The sequence below is a fragment of the Ranitomeya imitator genome, chromosome 4, assembly GCF_032444005.1.
Source record: "Ranitomeya imitator isolate aRanImi1 chromosome 4, aRanImi1.pri, whole genome shotgun sequence".
Lineage (NCBI taxonomy): Eukaryota > Metazoa > Chordata > Amphibia > Anura > Dendrobatidae > Ranitomeya > Ranitomeya imitator.
Window position 1 is genome coordinate 44,088,331 of NC_091285.1, and position 22,138 is coordinate 44,110,468.

The 22,138-nt window shown below is 41.3% G+C and overlaps 1 protein-coding gene across 1 annotated transcript; it reads left to right on the forward strand.

Moving 5' to 3' along the window:
* Positions 1 to 4,840: 4,840 nt before the first annotated feature.
* PCDH12 (protocadherin 12) lies at positions 4,841 to 21,576 on the forward strand. The gene is made up of 4 exons (XM_069763612.1): positions 4,841 to 7,895; positions 13,629 to 13,720; positions 17,638 to 17,792; positions 18,048 to 21,576. The coding sequence occupies exons 1-4, from the start codon at positions 4,989 to 4,991 to the stop codon at positions 18,392 to 18,394; spliced, it is 3,501 nt and encodes a 1,166-aa protein (XP_069619713.1). The 5' UTR covers positions 4,841 to 4,988; the 3' UTR covers positions 18,395 to 21,576.
* The last annotated feature ends 562 nt before the right edge of the window (positions 21,577 to 22,138 follow it).

Below are 22,138 nucleotides of genomic sequence, written 5' to 3' on the forward strand. Positions count from 1 at the left end.
AGTTAATGTTTGGGAATAGCCCACAGTGAGAGGGGATAGTGCCAGGGAAGGCGGATATACTTTTGTATAGAGTGAGTGAGAAGTTGGAGAGCAACGAGTGTGCAGTGCTGCCAAAGGGTGACCTACAGCTGGAAGGAGACGGGAACAGACTTTCACATTAAAGGGGTCCTTGGATAGGATGACATGTCATATGAAACCCTGAGCTTGATAAGCGGCAAAGGTATGGACCTAAAGAGGACTGAGACTGTGGTACTAGTGAGGGTCCCGAACGGTGGTTACAGGCAGTGTCGGACTGGGGTGCCAAGGGCCCGCCGGTAACCAACTCCAGGGGCCCACTTTTCAGTTACATGCAATGTGACATTCTTCTCAATCACAGATTTATATAACAATGGGCAGATTGTGAAATGAATAAGATGTCGCTTCTGTCTGTTCATTGTGGCTCAAATATCTTGTGCCGAGTACTGCTCATACAGTGTAAGAGGGTGGTGGCCCACTGTTACACAGGGGCTCACCTGAGAATTCTAAGGTGTCTCTTATGGGCCGGTCCCAGCCTGGGTACAGGTCATCCATAGTGACAGAATGTGGAGCCACTGAGCAGGTGTAGAGAAACTCGCTGAACTGTACTATGGCGACAAGCTAGGTTGTGACGAAGTAGAAGGAAAAAGTGTGCTATACCGGCCCTGGAGTAGACTACAGTGGAAGGAAGCAATGTCAGTGAAAAGGCTTCTTGTTGTAAATGAAACATGGTTAAGACTGTGTATTCGCTATTTCTTGCACATTGTCCATTATTAAGCTCAGTAAAGTTCCCATGTTTAGTCTCCTTCAATGATCTATGGAAGTCGTTGTCCTGGCCAGCTAATATCATCGACTAAAGGCGGCTTGCAAAGGCACAAGGTCCATACAACACCAACATCAACATCCAGCCAGGACCCACACAATTTTCCTGTAAAGTGCCTGAGCATGACAGAACAGCAGCTTGGTATTGACTACCACTCTGCAGTACTTTACACTTGAATGCACTGGTATTGAGGTCTAGCCACAGATTTTCAATGATGTTCAGATCAGGAGATTGTGAAGGCCATTGTAAAACCTTCAGCTTGCGCCTTTTGAGGTAGTCTGTTGTGGATTTTAAAGTATGTTTAGGATTATTACCCATTTGTAGAAGCCATCCTCTTTTCAACTTCAGTTTTTTACAGATGGTGTTATGTTTGCATCAAGAATTTGTAATTTGTCTGCTTTAGCAAGGTTGGTTGTCAAAAATGGGGGGGACCCCACACCGTCTTTTAAAATTATTTATTTAAATAATTAAAAAACACAGCATGGGGACCCCTCTATGAACTCTCTGCCGTATGATGTTGTAATGAGTGATTCATTACTTAAATTTAAGAGGGGACTGGATACCTTTCTGGAAAAGTATAATGTTACAGGGTATATACACTAGATTCCTTGATAGGGCGTTCATCCAGGGAACTAGTCTGATTGCCGTATGTGGAGTCGGGAAGGAATTTTTTTCCCCAAAGTGGAGCTTACTCTTTGCCACATGGTTTTTTTTGCCTTCCTCTGGATCAACATGTTAGGGCATGTTAGGTTAGGCTATGGGTTGAACTAGATGGACTTATAGTCTCCCTTCAACCTTAATAACTATGTACTATGTACTAACTATGTACTATGTACTATTCTTGATAGCCAGCCTCGCTCCCAGCCGTGAGTTTTGCCTGGCTGGTTAACAAAAATAAAAGGGAACCCACGCCGTTTTTTTTAAAATTATTTATTTACAGCGCAAGAGTGGCTGATGAATACTCCCATCCGCCGCTCCTGCTCTCACTGTTATTAGCGGCAGCAGGTGTCAGATGATGAGAGCAGTTGTCCTATCAGCTGACACCAGTGACCGGAGGTAAACTTTATGCCTCCGATCACAGCTGAGCACTCTCTGACTGGCACATGACAGCGCAACAAACACCTGGTGTTTGGGCAGCCGAACCCGAACAGTAACGCGGACTTCCTGGTGAAGTCCATGTTTGGTGTTCGTGCCTGAACAGTAGGTGTTCGGTATGAACGCCGAACTTTACTGTTCAATTCGCCCATCTCTACTAGTTACACCTCTCCCCAGACCACGACACAGTGGTTCCACCACCACTCACATTACACATATTAGTATAATACACAGTCCATATCCTTCCTATAATATAATGCAGGGGTGTCAAACTGCATTCCTCGAGGGACTCAGACCATGCGTGTTTTCAAGATTTCCTTTGCATTACACAAGGTGCTGGAATCATTCTGTGCAGGTGATTAAATTATCACCTGTGCAATACAAGGAAATCCTGAAAACATGACCTGTTTGCGGCCCTCGAGGAATGCAGTTTGACACCCCTGATATAATGCACAGCCCATAGTCCTTAGTATAGTATAATGCACAGCCCATAGTCCCCCAAATATTATAATGCACAGTCCATAGTCCTTCCTATAATATAGTGCCCAGCCCATAGTCCTCCATATAGTATACTGCACAGCCCATAGTCCTCCATATAGTATAACGTACCCCATAGTTCTGCATGTAATATAATGCACTCTCCATAGTCATCCATATAGTATAATACACAGTCCATATTCTTCATACAATATAATGTACAGCCCATAGCCCTCCATATAGTACGCACATCCAGCTGAAGTATTTGCTGGTGTCAGCGTGCTCTTCACCCGCCAAGCCCAGTCCCGGTGGACACTGCTGTGACAGCAGTAGTTATGCCCCTATTTTGAATGTTTGCTTTGGGTCGCTGTCATGCTGAAAGGTGAAATTCTTCTTTATTTTATGACTTTTAACAGATGCTTAAAGATTTTGTTGCTAAATTGACAAATATTTGGAACTGTTTATAATTCTTTCCTCCCCGACTAAAGACGCAGTTCCAGCTGCTGAAAATCAGCCCCAAAGCACTATGCTTTCTCCACCATGCTTCACTGTGGGTATGGTGTTCTTTTTGGGATGCATATTGTTGGTTTTGTACCAAACATACCTTTTGGAATTATGACCAAAAATGTCAACCTTTGTTGACCATAACGTATTTCCCACATGCTTTTTCCAGACTTGATATAGATTTTGGCAAAACATAGTTGGGATTGGATGTTGTTTTTGTAAGGCTTCTGTCTAGCCACCCTACTGCACAGGCTAAGCATATGAGAAATACCAGAGATTGTTGTTACATGTAGTACACAACAAGTACTTGCCAGAAATTCCTGCAGCTCCTTTGATATTGCTGTAGGCCTCTTGGCAGCCTTCGGGGCCAATTTTATTGTCTTTTCAACAATTTTTGAGGAACATCTAGTTCTAGGTAATGTCACTGTAGTGCCAAATTTAAGCCACTTCTTGATGACTTTCTTCATAGTGTTCATGGTATCTAATACCTTGGAAATTTTCTTTGTTCCCTTCTACTGACTGATAACTTTCAGTGACATTAATTCGGGGTGCTGTAAGCTGCTCTGTGACCATAATAACAATAATAATAATAATCTTTATTTATATAGCGCCAACATATTCCACAACGCTTTACAGTTTAACAGTTTCAAACGCAATCATAAGTAACAATATTAACAATACAATAATTAAAGCACAATAAGATGACCCTGCTCATGAGAGCTTACAATCTACAATGAGGTGGGGGAGGTACAAAGTACAGGACCTTATTTACAGTGATGTATTTACAATGATGGTCCAGTCATCTTCATCTTCCATGACATTTGCTGTAAAATGCAACTAAGAAAATGTCAGGAAAATCCGACTAGAACAGCTAAACTTTATATGGAGTTAATCAGAGTCACTTTAAGTGGCGACAGCTGTGTACTGACTACTAACTACTATTTAACATGAGTTTAAATGTGACTGGCAAATTTTGAACTTCGACCACATCCCCAATTGTAACAGGGTGTTCACACTCATCCATCCACATTGTTAAAGTTTTGTTATTTTACCCCTCAAAATTATTTCAGTTTGTTTCTCAATGGATTTGTACAGATTATAGGTGACATTAAAGGTGGAAAAAATTCTGAAATGATTCTTCTTGGTACAATTATTTTTCCGTAACATAAACCTGGCATTTTAACAGGCATGTGTAGACTTTTTACATCCACTGTATACATAGATATGCATTCAAAATATAACTAAATATCTATACAGATAGATTTTTAATACACATGCTTATATATTTTAAAATGCAGAATATGGAAAGATAAAGTCAGCCTAGAGTTTATTGAGCATTAGTGAATAGGCTCAATGTGTTTGTTTTCATATCCCATGATTTATTTCTTCCTTTTCCATATCTTTTGGCTATTAATTTTTTATCAATAAACCCAGTCTCCCTGCAGAAGATTTTAATGACATAATTTTTAATTTGTGGGTTGAATGTGGTTATATCTACCCCTCCATCTTCTTATCCATCTCTACATTTTCTCTTCAGGGAGAAATTTGTCTGTGGAGAGGATTATCTGATGGTTACTGGACTCCCACTGTTCTTATCACTATCACTGCATCATTCCCAATATGGTTTCTGTAACAGAGCCCTGAGAATCTGTCTTGCTAATGGAAACAGTTAACCATTCTATATAATGAGATCAGGAAATGAAGTCTCTAGGATGGTAATGAAGAACAATTTGGAGAACGAGGGGTTAATAGACTATTGTCCATTAGCCCACTTATAGTTCCTTCCTCATCACTCTTCCTGTAGGAGGACGGCTGTGCTCCCTGGGAAAACAAGTAAGTCATAACTTTCTGTCACATTTCCCCTCCCTGAGTTAATTTGCTTTACTATTCTTCCCTACATCATGCATAACCTTTTGTCTGGCCACACTGAAGTGTGTAAATGCCAGCAGACCTGTGAGAGGCTACAGACTACATGCAATCCAATGTGAGATGTTAAGGAGAACCTTGAGGGCCTCCTGTTGAACCTCACTTTTTGAAAATACTTTTCTGTTTTTCTCTTCACTTACGAGGAACCATGGATGGGATTCTTAAGATCGTCGGCCACATCTATCCTCTTCTACTTATTTGCTCCTATCACAAAATTAATTGCAAGAATTCATCTTCTTTAATGGTGAGATTTCGTGTCAAAGAAGAAGTACCCATTGGCACAGTTATTGGACACATATCTGATGTACCAGGATGGATAAAAGATTTGAATGAAGAATATCAGATAATGCAGGAGAGTCACTTTTTTCCAGTTCAGGTAGGCTTAAAAAGTGGCTCGTTGACGACTACCGGACGTCTGGATAGAGAACAGCTTTGTCACATTCATGGACATTGCATCTTGTCTTTTAATGTTTTGGCAACCAAGGTCTTGTCCTTAGTGCATGTGGAAATTGAGGTTTTGGATATAAATGACAATGGACCAATATTTCCCAAACCAGAACTGGATATGGAGATTTCAGAGAGTGCTTCTCTGCGGACAAGAATCCCTCTTGACAAAGCTTGGGACCCCGATAGTGGCAGCAATGCAGTAAAGATGTATACCCTTACCCCCAATGACCACTTCATTTTAAATATTACTTCTGGTTCTGATGGTAATAAACATCCTGAACTAGTGGTGGTAAAGGAACTGGATAGAGAACAGCAATCTTCTTTTAACCTTGTCCTAACTGCTTTGGATGGAGGGCATCCTCAAAAATCTGGGACTGTCCAAGTCAGGATTAATATTTTGGACTCTAATGATAACAGCCCGACTTTTGGAGAAAGTTCTGTTATTCTAAAAGTCTTAGAAGACACCTCACCTGGTACACTCCTTATAAATCTAACTGCCACCGACCCAGATCAAGGTCCAAATGGTGAAATTGAGTTCTCATTGAGTAAGCACAATTCTCAACATGTCCTCAACATGTTCACCATTGACCCCAAATCAGGTGGAATAGTTCTGAAAAAATCACTTGATCACGAGGAAAGACGTTCTTATGAATTGGACGTGCAGGCAAAGGATTTAGGACCTAATCCTATCCCTACTCACTGTAAAGTGGTCATTAAAGTTTTAGATATTAATGACAATGCACCAAATATCAAGGTTACTTGGGCTTCCAAGGATTCTTCAGAGATCGTGGTATCTGAGGCCATTCCATTAGGCAGTTTTGTAGCTCTGATTATGCTCAATGATCCGGATTCTGGTGAGAATGGATTAGTGAACTGCCATTTAGTTCAAGACCATGAACATTTTAGGTTGCAGAAATCTAATGGTAACAGTTACATTCTAATAACCAATGCCATACTGGACAGAGAGAAGTGGGATGAATATGAATTGACAATCCAAGCTAAAGATCAAGGTGAGCCTTCATTTTCTGCTACTAAATCCTTAAAAATTCGTGTTAGTGATGCAAATGACAATTCTCCTATTTTTGAGAGGTCAAGCTATGATGTCTTCCTAGATGAAAACAGTGGTCCTCTCAATCATCTCCTAACCTTAAATGCTCATGATATTGATCAAGGAAATAATGCTGAAGTCACATACAGTATTATTGACTCGGTTATCTATGGAATACCGCTATCTACATTAGTTTCCATCCATTCTAGAACAGGGGAAATTGTAATGCTTAAGTCCATAGACTTTGAGGAAATTAAAGAAATTAAATTCTTAGTCCAAGCAGAAGATAATGGAGACCCACGACTAAGCAGTAACACTTCTGTTAAAGTATTGGTGAAGGACAAAAATGATAATAGTCCTCTGATCGTTCAACCAAAACTTAAGAGAGGTCAGGCCAGCATTACTGTCCTTGTTAATGCTGATACAGGGTATTTTCTTTCTGCCATGGAAGTTACCAATACTGAATCTTTTGGATTTACATCAGACGAAATATTATCAGAAACTGCAAAACTCAATATACACCCATTATATCAAGTGGTGGCTACTGATGCTGACTCAGAGGAAAATGCTAAACTTCTCTACCGACTGGCAGGTAACCACCAAGCCTTGTTTATTATGGATGAACATCTTGGACATATATATCTAAATGCAAGCAATGCTAGTAACCTAATTGGAAATACATTTGACTTAGAAGTCTCAGTGAGAGATTGTGGAACGCCTCATCTGGAGACAAAAGCTCTCCTTCATGTTATGTTTAGTAGCCACTTGGACCATCTGAAAAATTCAGCAAGTGAATCCAATGGAAAGCTAAGCTTATCAATGGTGATTGTTATTTGTCTGGCTGTCCTTTTGGCAGTATGTCTTCTGATTTTAGCTCTTGTAATGTCCTTTTGTCGGGTGGACAGGAAGGACAACAGAGCTTACAACTGTAGGGAAGAAGAATCAGCTTATAGAAAGCAACCGAGGAGACCCCAAAGGCAGATCCAAAAGGCAGACATCCATGTGGTTCCTGTACTCAGAGGTAGACAACAATCACAACCTGTCACACCAATAGAAGAAGCCAAGCAATTTCCTGGCTCAGATGAATGTGAAAAAATTCTAGAAGATGAATCCCTCCATACTCCTTTTCATCTAACACCCACTCTTTACCGTACACTAAGAAATCAGCATAACCCTGATACACTTAAAGAAGATACTCCAGATTTAGAACACTCTTTCTCTTTGCCACCCTCTGTATGCCGAACTTTACAGTACCAAAGACAGAGAAGTTGCTCAAGAGAGAACCTCCAAGACACACACACAACCCTTCCTGCAAGCAACAAAACGTTAAAAAATCCAGGAAGTCCCCAAATTAGAGCATATGATGATGACTACCCATCAGAACCCATGATCTTCAATGGAGGGGACTTTTCACCAGCGACATCTCCAACTCTGAGACGTCAAAAGAAAGTAGAGCAATCTTCTAAGGAACAAATAATCAGAAGCCTGGTACGTTTGTCTATGGTGGCACTGGCAGAGAAAGAAGCAGTGGAACTCACAATGCAATCCCCACATGTACAGGTAAGACCAAGTTCTTATTATATTTATCAGTATTCAGATTGTATTTAGTTTATGGTCATTTTTTTTTATCCTCTAGTTGTCATAAATTAAAAGGGTTGCCTACTCATGGCAACCTTTTTTTATTTGTGTCTTAGAACCCCCCAGAGATTAATAGTGATTGTTGGAAAACCAGTATCTGGTCATACATAGAGGGTTGGGTCTGATGTCCTAGCAGAGGAGAATCTGAAGCTGGGGGTCTCTCTCTATAATATCTATGTCCTAAAAAGGTTGTCTTTATTAGAAAATTCCTTTAAGGTTCTACTGCTTCAAAAAGATTTTCATATAACATTCTCAATGCATGACTTATTATTTCACTTTCGCTGTCCAATCTACTGTACGTTATGACATTATGACAAAGGGTGACTGACTAATGCAAACCCAAAATTAACCAAGGAAGGATGCAGGATGATCAGATATGACGTGAAATATGAATGGATATTAGGAAATTTTCCCCATCAACGCATTACAAGACATTTCTATTTGCAGCTCTGAATTCAAGATGTCAGTATAGAAACCACAAGGGCATTATTTTCCTAAAGTTCAAGCTGCTCTATACTGATAAGAAACATCACAATCTGTGACGTCAGCTAGTACTGAATCATTGGGGGTATAACAATGGTCTGACACCATCAGAGATTTAAATAGGACACTTATGTAAGAAATTGTTGTTGCCTTATTCCTGAAACCACTCCATGGACTGTCTGGTATTGACACCCAGACTTATTCAATTAAATGCAATACCAGAAACTAACTGATTACGAAGGGGGCGCTGTTTTTAGGAAGTAAGCATCCATGTTTATTATAGCTCCTTCAACCCCCCCTTAAGCCACATTCACATATTCAGTATTTGGTCAGTATTGTACCTCAGTATTTGTGGGCCAAAACCAGGAGTGGAACATTGGAGGAAAAGTATAATAGAAACATATGCACCACTTCTCTATTCTCTGTCCTCAGGTGATGTGCGGTAATGCAACACAGCTTTATTACCTTCAAAGAAGCCAAGTTTCAATACCGGACAAACACATGGACAACTCCTGAAATTTTGCAATCTTTTCTTGGGATAAGGAGAGCTGACGTTCATAGCAAAAGGGCTGTCTCTAATGAGACAACCCTCTAAGCTTTGTGATAGCTTCATTTGTGCCATGAACTCCTGTACATTCTTGAATAAGTATAGTGCAGAACAATTACAAGGAAGTCTTGACAATGAAATTTGTCCTGTGAAAGAGTAGCTCAAATGTTAATGTGTGAGTGTACAAAGATATACAGTGGGGAAAATAAATATTTGATACCCTGCCGATTTTTCATGTTTTCCCACCTACAAAGAATGAAGAGGTCTGTCATTTTTATTGTAGGTACACTTCACCTGTGAGAGACAGAATCTAAAAATGAAACACATAAAATCACATTGTATGATTTTTACATAATGAAATTGCATTATATTGCATGAAATAAATCGCCTACCAACCAACAAGAATTCTGGCTCTTACAGACCGGTTATTTTTTCTTTAAGAAGCCCCCCTTACTCTGCACTCATTACCTGTATTAGTTGCTCCTGTTTGAACTTGTTACCTGTATCAATGACACCTGTCCACACACTCAATCACACTCTAAACTCTCCACCATGGCCAAGACCAAAGAGCTGTCTAAGGACACCACGGACAAAATTGCACAAGGCTGGGATGGGTTACAGGACAATAGGCAACTGTTGGCACAATTATTAACTTACAAAATTGGCAGTGTATCAAATACTTATTTGCCCCACTGTATGTATATTTACTGACAGATGTAATGTAGTGTATATACAATGTGTAAATACATTGTACTGATCCTGAGCTTCAGTCTGAATTATACTTCAGAGCTGTATTCATGATACTGTCAGTTCAGATACTAAATCTTCCCTAGCTACAGTAACAGTGCAAGGTAATAGTGAACGAGCTTTGTTTTTGAACCTATAAGCAATCTCAGATCACCTGATGAACAGGCAAAACGCGTGTTCATTGGGTGAAATGATCTTTTGTGCAGCACAAAAGATCATAATTCTCGGCGGTGCATAGTCCTGTGTAACAAGGACTCGCACTGCTGAGATCTATGGCAGCCTATGCGCACTAAACGATCTATACAAACCAAAAGATCATTTCACCTGCCGAACGAGTGTCGAGTGTTTTGCTTGCTCGTCAAGTGGTCGACAACCTGTTTAGACTGCACGACCATCATTACACACATTCCAAAGAGCATGTTTGCCAGACTGCGACATGGCGGGTAAGGGAATTTCCTATTATTAAGATAGGCACTACTATGCAAGTGAGTAAGGTGGGGGTCAAATCCGCATTGCCATTTCTGGTTTTCTGTTCCATCGTAGAAGTGCAGCTCCATCACTCCATGGACACCAATGTCCGCCATTGAACCCCATAATAGCGTTTGTTGCGTTCCGTCATGGTGTCAGTCATTTTATGGAAAAGATAGGTGCTGCATGCTATTATTCCCACCAACATTTAACAGAGCCTAGTATGTGGTTATCATCTACAAAATGTCATTAACCATCGAGTTTTCATTGGCTAGTGACTTACAGGAACATCTGGTCAAAGAATTGTATGAGTTGGCGCTAGTCCACATCCTGCCTCACATTGCCTCCATCCAGGTGCTGCAACGACTTCTGAATTCCACCCAAATAAAACATTTGATATGTGATATCTTCTGCTGACTTAACATCATGCTATGTGAGTGCAGCTATAGGATTTATAGACGGAATAATGGGTCGTATTTATCAATTTACTTATTTTACTCACTTATTTAGCACCATCATATTCCTCATCACCTTACAGACATTATCGCCACTATCCCCATTGAGAATTGCAATCTAAATTCCTTATCATTATGTGTTTGGAGTGTGGGAGTAAACCGGAGTATCCAAAGGAACCCAACGCAAACTCCTTGAGGATGTTGCTTTTGGGACTGATTGATCTCCGGACCCAGAACGCACTTCATGTCTACAGTGCTAACCACTGAGCCACAGCGCTGCTTCTTAGTTGTGGTAGTTTCCTTTCTGCAAGCACGGTCACTTGGGTTTTGAGGTGAGATGCGTATCTCCAGGTATCAAAATTAAAAAAATGTTGCCTTAGGTTACAAGTCTGCAGTCACTCTATGTGACTGCAGATTTGTAAATCCTCACATCGCGCACAGTACTCGCTATGAGGATTCTCCAGTGCCGGCACCAGGAACAGCAGGCACGTGGCCATAAGTATGTGATTTACATACGTGTGGTCACATTCTGACTAGGTGGGCAAGTGTATTGAGCGAGGCTGGATACGTCTAGGTGAAATGTGGCCAGAAGTATGCAAATCGCATTTTTTCAGTCACATGACTGCCCGCTCCCGACACCAGGAATGGAGAACCCTCAGTGTGCTGTGCACGCGATGTGAGTATTCACAAGTCTGCAGTCACTCTATGTAGCCTAAGGCAGGATAACGCCATTAATTAACCTGTATGCTAAATGGATCGGGTCCTGAAAATCCTTTTGCACCTTCTCTACCAAGGATTCAAAGTGCGCTTAGCATGTTTTTTCTGTTATGAAAAATGCTTATTCCCAGCATACACTAGGGTTAAATTTGACAGGAAGCTGATCAAAAATGAATATTTATTTATCATTAGCTAATAATGATAGAGTAAAAAATATTATTTTCGGACAGTCTGTAGGAGCAGCCTGATTTTCACGTTCCTACATTTTCAGAAGAGACTCTTGAAAATAGGCTTTTGCATGCTAGCCCCCTAGTTGGGACCTTTAAGCTCTGCAAAACTCAATAGCAACTTGCTGTGAAATATCAGCAAATTGGGAAATGAGGAATTATATAATACTTGTTGATAACCATGAACAGTCTGTGTATAGATGGACGCTCTAGGTCCTTGAAAAAAAAAAACTTTTTGGAACTGCTCTGATCTCTGGCTGCTTTGCTTCTGCGGCCTGAATGGGGGACCTCATTCAAAATGCCGTCATAGTATATTAGAGATGTATTCTTCTCATTTGCCAAATTTAGGAATGACTATGCCTGTCAATATAAGAATCTATACTATGTAGTATATGTTTTTTATGTTTGAAGTGAATATTTGTGAAAATGTTTCCAATGCTCCTGCCAAGAAAGGAAGCAGATATTATATTTAGGGCCCCTATGGACTCTTTATAATGATTTCTGCAGTTAACTGAAAAACCAAGGAATTAGTGACAGGTGGACCGTAAAGCGACCCCCACTCTGGCACTGCCAAGCAGCTATACATTTCAGATGTATGGCCAACATAAATGATGCCCTCCGGTTGCCTTCCTCTCCTCCTCTGGTCAGATTGGCGTTCATTCCTTTCCTCTTGATTCCAGTATGTCCGCCACAGTGGCACGAGTAGTGTAGTGGTAAATTTAAACCACACTTCCCCTGTAGTGTTTTGTAGGAGATGTAGTTTAGACTTACCACTTTAAGTGGTAGGACAGTATGGTGATCATCTTTGAAGTAGGAGGCAAGGAATGATGATCTGAGCAGATGAGGCACCAGGTATGGTTACATCATATGAGAAATGTAGTTAGTCACCCTACGTTAAAGCATTGTATTAAAGCATTGCCAAATTATAGTTTGCCTGGGATCAAATTTTGGCTTCTGTGACTTCATTGCAACAGGCCATGAGTCTCTTTAAAGTGCCCCACCATCCTACTAATATTAACTTTACATATCTCATAGAGAAAAGTAAATTGATAGCAGGACCCTGGTCCAGCAGTCAGGTTAGTATGCTGTAAAGGAGCCCTTGAAATCGCCTCCTACCTAACCTATCCACTTGTGATCAGTTGGCCTGGTGCAAGGCCATTGTTATGGCATGATGCACACATGACGTTGCTAATCAAAAGAGGAACCTTGGATGCCGGAAGGTAGGAGACATTCACAGGATTAAGGCTGAAACATCAGGATCCAGCTACTTTATTTGCTCATCTCAAATTTCACAGGCATTACAACTAATGGCCTCTGGTCTTCGGGCCCTCATTCCACATTGGAGATCGATGTCCAGTAATTATTATTTATTATTATAGTGCCATTTATTCCATGGTGCTTTACATATCAAAAAGGTATACATAGCAATCAACAAGTTCAATAATCTTGAACAAAACGAGCTGCTGACCAGTACAGAAGGAGAGAGGACGTATTCAAAATGGCCTCTACAGAAATGAGTAGCGCTGTGATAAGTGTGAACCAAGCCTTCCTGCCTTTCCATTAATGTGGGATGGACTATCGCTGATGATGAGGGTACTGACTAGTCCATCCTTCAGCAGAGGAAGGCAGGGGAGACATGGATCACGCTTACCATAGTGATCCTCATGCATCTGCATTGGCCATTTTGGACATGAAGAGAACTGGGTACCGTTCTCAGATATAGGAGAAGGAGAAGCAGAGTGGAGGCCATTAGGTAGATTGAGTACACATTAGAAATGTATGGTAACATTTATCATGGAGAGTGGAGGATCGCTTTAAGAAAAGCATTTAACTACAAAACTAGGCATTAAAATTTACCAAGTTACAATCTGTCCCCTTTCCTCTGTAGGTAAAGGTAATAGCAATGACAGATTTCCACAAGTAGAGTAAATCCCATATGTGTCCCATCAGTTTGCTAGTTATCATTTTATTGTACCGAAACTAAATATTCCATTTTGTATAATCTTTTCAGCAAATTTCTCAGCTCCTCTCCCTGCTCCACCAAGGACAAGTTCACCCCAAGACACTTCACAGAGGGAACAAGTACTCTTCTAAAGCTGGCAGGTAACGTGACCAAAGTAATGGCTGAATGTATGAAGGAACTTGCTTCTAATTAGTATAGTGACACACAGAGTCATCCTTGTCTTCAGAGGAAGCTTTGCTTCCTAGATAATAGCTATGATTCTGCACAACTGTCAGCCTATACAAATATTTGAAGGCTCCTAGAAGGACCACATCTGGGAAACATTTATTGTAAGTTTGATATTTCAGGACATAGTGTAACTGAAGAAGCGCCTTCCTAATTTATTGAAAGAGAAAACTTAAAGGACTTTTCCAAGTTTGGAAAATCCTCTATAACTAGTCTGCACTGCTGCTCTATGTTTGTTATTGACTGTGACGCTAAGGCTACTTTCACACTAGCGTCGGAATCTCCCCGTCGCAATGCGTCGGGCAGAGATTCCGACGCTAGCGTTTAACGCACTGCACAACGGAGGCAGCGGATGCATTTCTCTGGCGCATCCGCTGCCCCATTGTGAGGTCCAGGGAGGTGGGGGTGGAGTTCCGGCCACTCATGCGCGGTCGGAAAAAGCGGTCCGTCAGGAACAAAAAACGTTACATGTAGCGTTTTTTGCTCCCGACGGTCCGCCAAAGCACGACGCATCCGTCGCACGACGGATGCGACGTGTGGCAATCCGTCGCAATGCGTCATCAATACAAGTCTATGGGGAAAAAATGCATCCTGCAAGCACTTTTGCAGGATGCGTTTTTTCTGCAAAACGACACATTGTGACGGATTGCAGTTAACGCTAGTGTGAAAATAGCCTTACACCCTGTCGATAGGGATGCAGACAATCACTGAGCTCAGCTGTTCTACTGGAGTTTACAGGATGAGCCGCCAAGAGCTGTTGAGCTCATTGATTGGCTGTAGCGCTATTGACTCGATTTCAGCGCTGCAGACAATAACAGACACAGGGACCAGCAGTGGAGACACAGTGCTGGACCCAGGGAGGCTGAGCAAAGCAGTTTGTTTATAGTGAAAGGAAGAGGGTAGGAATGGCATAAAAAAATCTTCAAGCTATTACATATTCATCAGATTAAAATACACAGGATGGTTTTGGAAAAAACACCAACGCTTTTCCGGAACTAGCTGTGCCCTCTATGTGCCAGAAACCCGTCAGGGCTTTTTCTCCAAAACCATAGTGTGGATTTTAATCTGATTAATATGTAACAAAGTTTGAAGATATTTCATTAAACATGTATATGCCATTCCATCCCTCTGTTTTTCACTATATGCATTTTCTGTCGGTCAGCAATATTGGAACGGCAACCATGAAGATAAAGACAGGTTTCAATTTCTATGAACGGTCAGTGAGCAATAATTTTTCCTTTTTAGAGCAGTTTGTCTTAAAACAAACCATTTAGGGACAGGGTTTTTCCAAACTGAAAAACCCTTTTAAATTGAGATACCAGTGAAATCTCACCAAAACAACAACTCCATATTTTCAGTTAACCCATAATTATTATTACTGGACATCTTCTTTGAGGAAACCGCCTTCCCAGAATAGCAGTTTACTATGCAAATTTAGGGGAACGTCCGAAAGAGGTTTCACTTCACTTCATATAGTATAACTTGTAATTCATTCATTAAAATCCCTGTTCTTTGGGGGCTTAGAAGTCCAGTAAGCCATGTTAAATGAAATCTTTTCCCACAAAACTATATTTGAGTCTGCTCCTGTTAATTTAGCAGAAGACTGAAAAAAGCATCCCACATGGGAGGTGAATTTTTTAGATTAGTTAAATGGGTATTCCCATCTCCAAGATCATATCCCAGTTGCAATATAGTTCTTCTGATTTGCTATGCTGCTTACCCTATGTGCAGCGCATTGAAGAAGCTTAAAGAGGTTGTCCACTACTTGAACAACTCCTTGTCATACGCCACACTTGGCCCTGATAAAATAAAAAATCTTATACTGACCTCCAGTGTGGGCACCCGCTCACCCCAGGGCTACCATGTGGTTGTTGTGATATGTGACCCCAGCACCCAATCAGCATTGGCGTCACTGTCTCCGTCTTCAGACAAATTGAATGTGAAGAGGAAGCCTTGTCTGCAGCTGATCTCTGACTTCCTCTTCATATTCAATTTGTCTGAAGGTGGACGCAGTGATGGCAATGCTGACTGGACGTCGGAGTAATGTGTCACAATGACCACACAAGAGCCCGGGGAGAGCAAGTGCCAACATCGTGGGAATGACGCCGTCACAGGTGGTGAGTATAGACTTTTTTATTTTATCGTGGCCAACAGTGGCGTATGAGAAGGGGTTGTCCTAGTAGTGGACAACCCCTTTAAGTATCCATGGTTGTAAGCACTCACTGACTGTCATTATATGCAGCTACTGTAATGTCCTGCACTTGGAGAAAGCGACATAGCTAAAGGAAGAAGAACTATACTACATTTCTTATTGGAGGTATTTGTTAAAGGGAACCTGTCACCCCCAAAATCGAAGGTGAGCTAAGCCCACCGCATCAGGGGCTTATCTACAGCATTCTGTAATGCTGTAGATAAGCCCCCGATGTATCCTGAAAGATGAGAAAAAGAGGTTAGATTATACTCACCCAGGGGCGATCCCGCTGAGGTCTGGGTCCAATGGGCGTCGCGGTCCGGGGCCTCCCATCTTCTTACGATGACATCCTCTTCTTGTATTCATGCTGTGGCTCTGGCGCAGGCGTACTTTGTCTGCCCTGTTGAGGATAGAGCAAAGTACTGCAGTGCGCAGGTGCTGGGCCTCTCTGACCTTTCCCGGTGCCTGCGCACTGCAGTACTTTGCTCTGCCCTCAACAGGGCAGACAAAGTATGCCTGTGCCAGAGCCACAGTGTGAATACAAGAAGAGGACGTCATCGTAAGAAGATAGGAGGCCCCGGACCAGACCACGACACCCATCAGACCAGAACAGAACCGGGACTGTCCATCCAGGTGAGTATAATCTAACCTCTTTTTTCGATTTTGGGGGTGACAGGTTCCCTTTAATATTATTATTATTATTATTATTACACCTATTACCTATTGGGACAGAATCTTGGAGATGAGAATACACCTTTAACTTGCTTTTGGTGCTGTGTGGCGCCATTATTGCTACGGTGTTGTAGGATGGTGTGGCCAAGAGCAGTGGAGACTTTGCCTGGCAGCATCAGTGCTGTGGGGCACCTGGGTCGTTCTCCCTACTGATGTGGTTCAGGTATTTTTTTCTACACTTATGGTCCCTGTTAAACCAATCCTTTCCCCTCAAAATTATAAATCAATCTGCTAAGTTCCTTTTATAACATGCTGACAAGTTCCCACTATCCAGAACTATATTAGGTTTTGGCTTATAGTAAAAAATAAAATAAAACAACAGGCATGTACAGTAGTTGCTAAGTACCAGCCTGTTCAATCCTGTGGCGGCTCAGAGCAGTGGCTAACTGCTCCTGCCGGTGATTCAGCTGTTACATGTCAACAGAGCAGTTCTTCTTCTTCCAGGCAGTTCTATTGACAGGGGGTGTGACTGCTGATGTCATGCTGATTGATAGCTGGTTTTCCGTAATTAGGCAGTGGGGAGTCAGCTGCCAATCATCATGACATTGGCAGTCTTGCCCTAGTCAACGTAGCATCAGCGGAAACTGCAACTATCTACCTGTTAGTTCTTAGGCCCATTGTAAAAATTGAAAGTCCTGGATAACCCCTATAAGTATACATTTTTACTGTGCAACTTACATACCGTAGATAAGTTGATATCTTATGCGGTGCTTCGGCTCACACTTAAAATGTTTTTACAGAATTAAAAACAAACTGTGTAACCCCACTTGTCACTTTATTGTTACCTCATTCTAGCGTGTCCCTACTCTTACAATCTCGCTCACTTTTTAGATAATTTTTTTGAGATGTCTTCTGCTTTCACTAAATGAATTTAGGGAATTGATGATCAGGCTATATTAACTCTTTCAGATGCGCTGGACAAGACACAGACTGGCAGAGCACAAAGGACAGTGGACATGGTGAAAGCGAGGCTGGTGACTTGGACTCTGAGCCAGGTGGAGATCTTTCTTCTGCCCATCAGATGGTAGAGGACAATCTGGAGGCTCTGTTTGGTCCATGTATAGGTGAGTCGCCATAATTCAACATGACCTTCTGTCATCGAAGAATAAAAATTTTCTGCAAATAAGAATAATTAGATGTGACTTTGAGCATTTCATTTTTTCAAGTAAGCTATCTATCACAAGTGTCTGAGTGTCATACGGTGATTTGAACACTTTCCATTACATGGATCTAATATACTGTCGGTGGGATGTGCGATCAGCTCTTTAAAACAGCAACTGTATTACAACAAATGCCTTTTTTAAATCTTTTTTTGTTAGGTACAGAGAGCAATCGGTTGAGTGATCTAGATCCAGGGTGGATTGCCCGTCTTTCCTTGCCTTTAGCAAACAACTACAAGGAGAATATCTTTATGCCAAATACTCAAATTACTCAAGAGCCCACAATTACGGCAGCTGACAAAGAAGATCTGAGAACCTTCCTGACTTTTGGCAAAGCGTCTGATGGGCCTCAAGAGAACAGACTGGCCAGTACCTTCCTTTCCGAAATGAGTTCTCTATTTGAGATGCTGTTGACACAGAAAGCCGAATCTCATGGAAGTGCAACGTCTGAGGTGCTTATGAGGCTGTCGGCCTCCAGCAAGAGCATGGATGGGTATGGACAGTAATAAAAGTGATGGGGCCAAGATTTAACCAGAAGACTGTTAATTGAGAGTCAACAAGATGACTGAGCATGAGGTTTTAGCCTCAGCCATCCGTTTGTGTATTAATATGGCGCTTAGGATGAAGTTTTTGAACTCGTATTGACTGGGGAGTTTTGTAGATATGACGGTGAAAGGGCTATGGCATTATTGGTGACTTTTCAGTATGATCATTAAGAGTAGCTGGATTTTTCCAGTTATGCAAGACAGTAAAACATAGCATATTCACATAGTTACATAGTATTTTACTATTGGTGCTACCAAAGGCAAATTTGCACATTCTTTACCAAAGGATAATTTGCACTGTATGCAACAGTTGCCATAGTGGACATGTAGAGAAAATATAATAGTTTTTTTTTCATAGCTTAAAGGGCTTTTCCAGTTAAAAAAAGAAATACCATAACCATGATGAAAATAGCAAGTTATACAATTTACTAATCTACTTCAATTATCTAAGATCTGAAGACATCTTCTCAAGCATTGGTGGGTCTAGTCCCGATTTGTATTTCACATTTGGCAGAGTTTTGTTTGTCAGTACTCGTGACAAGTGATATGTATCTGGGGGCTGGCTCACTGTCTAATTTTAATAATTGAGCCCCCTTCTCTGTCACAGCAAATGCATAAGCAGAAAAAAACTGGTTTACCTAGTGAATCGAGCAGAAATTTGCTCTTTACACTCAACATGTGTCGACAAAGGAAATGTTGTTTTGTGTCGAATGCAAGCTGGAAGTAGACATAACGAGGACTAGGACTGGAACTGATGCCTTAAGTTCAGGGAACACTTGAAGTATTGAGACATGTTAGTAAGTTATATAAATTACTATTTTGTATGTGTTTATTAGCCAATATCAATTACACTTAAAAGAAAAGAGTAAAAGAAATGATACTCACCCTCACTGTTCTCCTATATGAACTGTCTTGGCCCGTAACCCATCTCCGGTGGTCTATACTTCCAGGTTCCATCCTCAACAGAAAGGATGACATGCCAATGGTTAGCTGAGCTGCCTTTTCCTGGTCCAGGAAGCACAGTCCGTAAGGACCAGAAAGGGACCTGCATGAGATCAGTATGGGTATCAGTTCTTTATTCACCTGTATGAGCCAAGTTAACTAGAATTTTGATAAACTGGAAAACTCCTTTAACCACATTCAAGAAATTTGACTGATGATAGTTGTAGAACAATTGTGGCATATTGTGTATAAACTATTCACATGTCTACAGATGTTCAACTGAACCCGGCACTTCTGAAGCTAATGGACATGTATGACAATTCATAAGATAGAAGGCGATTAAACATACAGTACTTAAGTGAAATGGTTTGACAACCTAGACTAGACGACTTATCTAGAATTACTTTCTGCGGTATTTTGTAGCCTGGCGTATCACACCATATTTCATTTAAACACAGTTTATCCCAGAATATTTGTTATTAAAAAAAAACTAAAAATTTTTTAGATTACATTGAAAACTCACAAGGCTCTTTCCAGGGTCAAACTTACAAGGAAAGTTTCCTCCAGTGAGTGGTGCTAGCGAAGGTTTTCTTGTGTTCTGGGTAATTTGTATAGTTTATTTTTTCCATGAAGCACTGCCATTTAAACTCCACACAATCCTTAAAGAGGATCTTTCACCAGGTCAAAAGTGGCCCATTTGTTTACCTTATTTTAAACCATTTGGTCCCCTATGTATTACGTATATATATTTTTTTTAATCTGCCATATGGTTCCAGAGATATGTGCCTTTTCAGTCAGTGTTAATTTTTATAAACTTTCCCAAAGGGTGTTGTAATTATTCAGAGCAGCCTAAATACACGCCCCAGAGGATCCTATGGGCCACGCCTGTTTGAAAAGCCCCTTAAAATTTGCGGCAAATAAAAAGGCCCTTATCGCTGGAGCCAAATGGCAGATTTAATTTAAACAAAAATGAAATATTTAGAGAAACAGTGAGAATGAAATGCAAGGAAAAGCTGGCCACATTTGAGCTGGTGATAGATCCCAAGTTTATTAAATGTTTTACATTGGCTGTAAAGTAGATCCATTCCTTAGCATTACATTTTTATGCCGACATGCAAATTGAAGGTATTTAATAGCATTTCAATATACAATGAACATTTTTTTAGACATGTTTTTTTCGTTTTTTGCATATAATGTATATAATTTTTCACTGTATAGATCAGTGTGTAGGTCACAATATGGAGGCCTCCATTGCCGACACTCTGTCAGTCACTCAGCTACTGTGATATATGGGAGGAACAAGGATCACAAATACAGTTGTGTGAAAAAGTGTTCGCCCCCTTCCTGATTTCCTATTTTTTGTATGTTTCAGATCACCAAACAAATTTAAATATTAAACAAAAGATAACACAAGTTTAGACAAAATGCAGTTTTGAAATGAAGGTCATAATTATTAAGGGAAAAATAAATCCAAATCTAAAGGGTGCTATGTGAAAAAGTGTTAGTCCCCTATGCATAATAACTAGTTGGGTCATCCTTAGCAGCAACAACTGCAATCACGCATTCGCGATAACTGGCAATGACTCTTTTACAACAATCTGGAGGAATTTTGGTTACTCATCTTTGCAGAACTGTTGCCTTTTTAAGTTCATGCCACAGCATCTGAATCAAATTAACCTCAGGACTTTGACTGGGCCACTCCAAAGTCTTAGGGTATGTTCATACGTTCCTGATTTCCATCCTTTTTTTTCAGGACTAAAAACCGCAGAAAACGCAGGTCCTTTTTTTGGTGCTTTTTTGGTGTGTTTTTTTATGCAGTTTTCTATGCAGAGTCTGTGTGTTTTCTAGGAAGTTTTTTAGGGTTAAAATGGCTGAAAATACCCTAACCCTAACCCTACCCCTAACCCTACCCCTAACCCTAACCCTACCCCTATTCTAACCTTAGTGGAAAAAAAAAAATTCTTAATTTTTTTATTGTCCCTACCTATGGAGGTGACAAAGGGGGGGGGGGGTGTCATTTACTATTTTTTTTATTTTGATCACTGAGATAGGTTATATTTCAGTGATCAAAATGCACTTTGGAACGAATCTGCCGGCCGGCAGATTCGGCGGGCGCACTGTGCATGCGCCCGCCATTTTGCAAGATGGCGGTGCCCAGGGAGAAGACGGCCGGACGGACACCGGGAGGCCGGGTAAGTATAAGGGGGGGAGATTAGGACACGGGGGGGCATCGGAGCACGGGGGGGCATCGGAGCACGGGGGGTGGGCATCGGAGCATGGGGGGGTGGGATCGGGGCAGCCACACTCCACCCACGCAAATCCGCCCGCTTCCCCGCACTTCCTGCTGCAGCGGTTCGGCACCACAAACCGCAATAAAACCCGCAGATATATTTTTGATCTGCGGGTTTTACTGCGGGTTTGACCTCACAATGGAGGTCTATGGGTGCAGAACCGCTGTGGCTCCGAAAAAAGAAGTGACATGGTACTTCTTTTTTCCCGCAGCTATTCAGCGCGGCTTTTTTTCTGAATTTCAGGATCGTGTGCACAGTGGTTCCTGTTTTCCATAGGGTACATTGTACTGTACCCTGCATGGAAAACAGCTGCGGAACCGCAGCGGCAAAAACGCTGCGGTTCCGCAGAAAAAAACGCACTGTGTAAACATGGCCTTAATTTTGTTTCACTAAAGCTATTCAGAGGTGGACTTGCTGGTGTGTTTTGGATCATTGTCCTGCTGCATAACCCAAGTGTGCTTTAGCTTGAGGT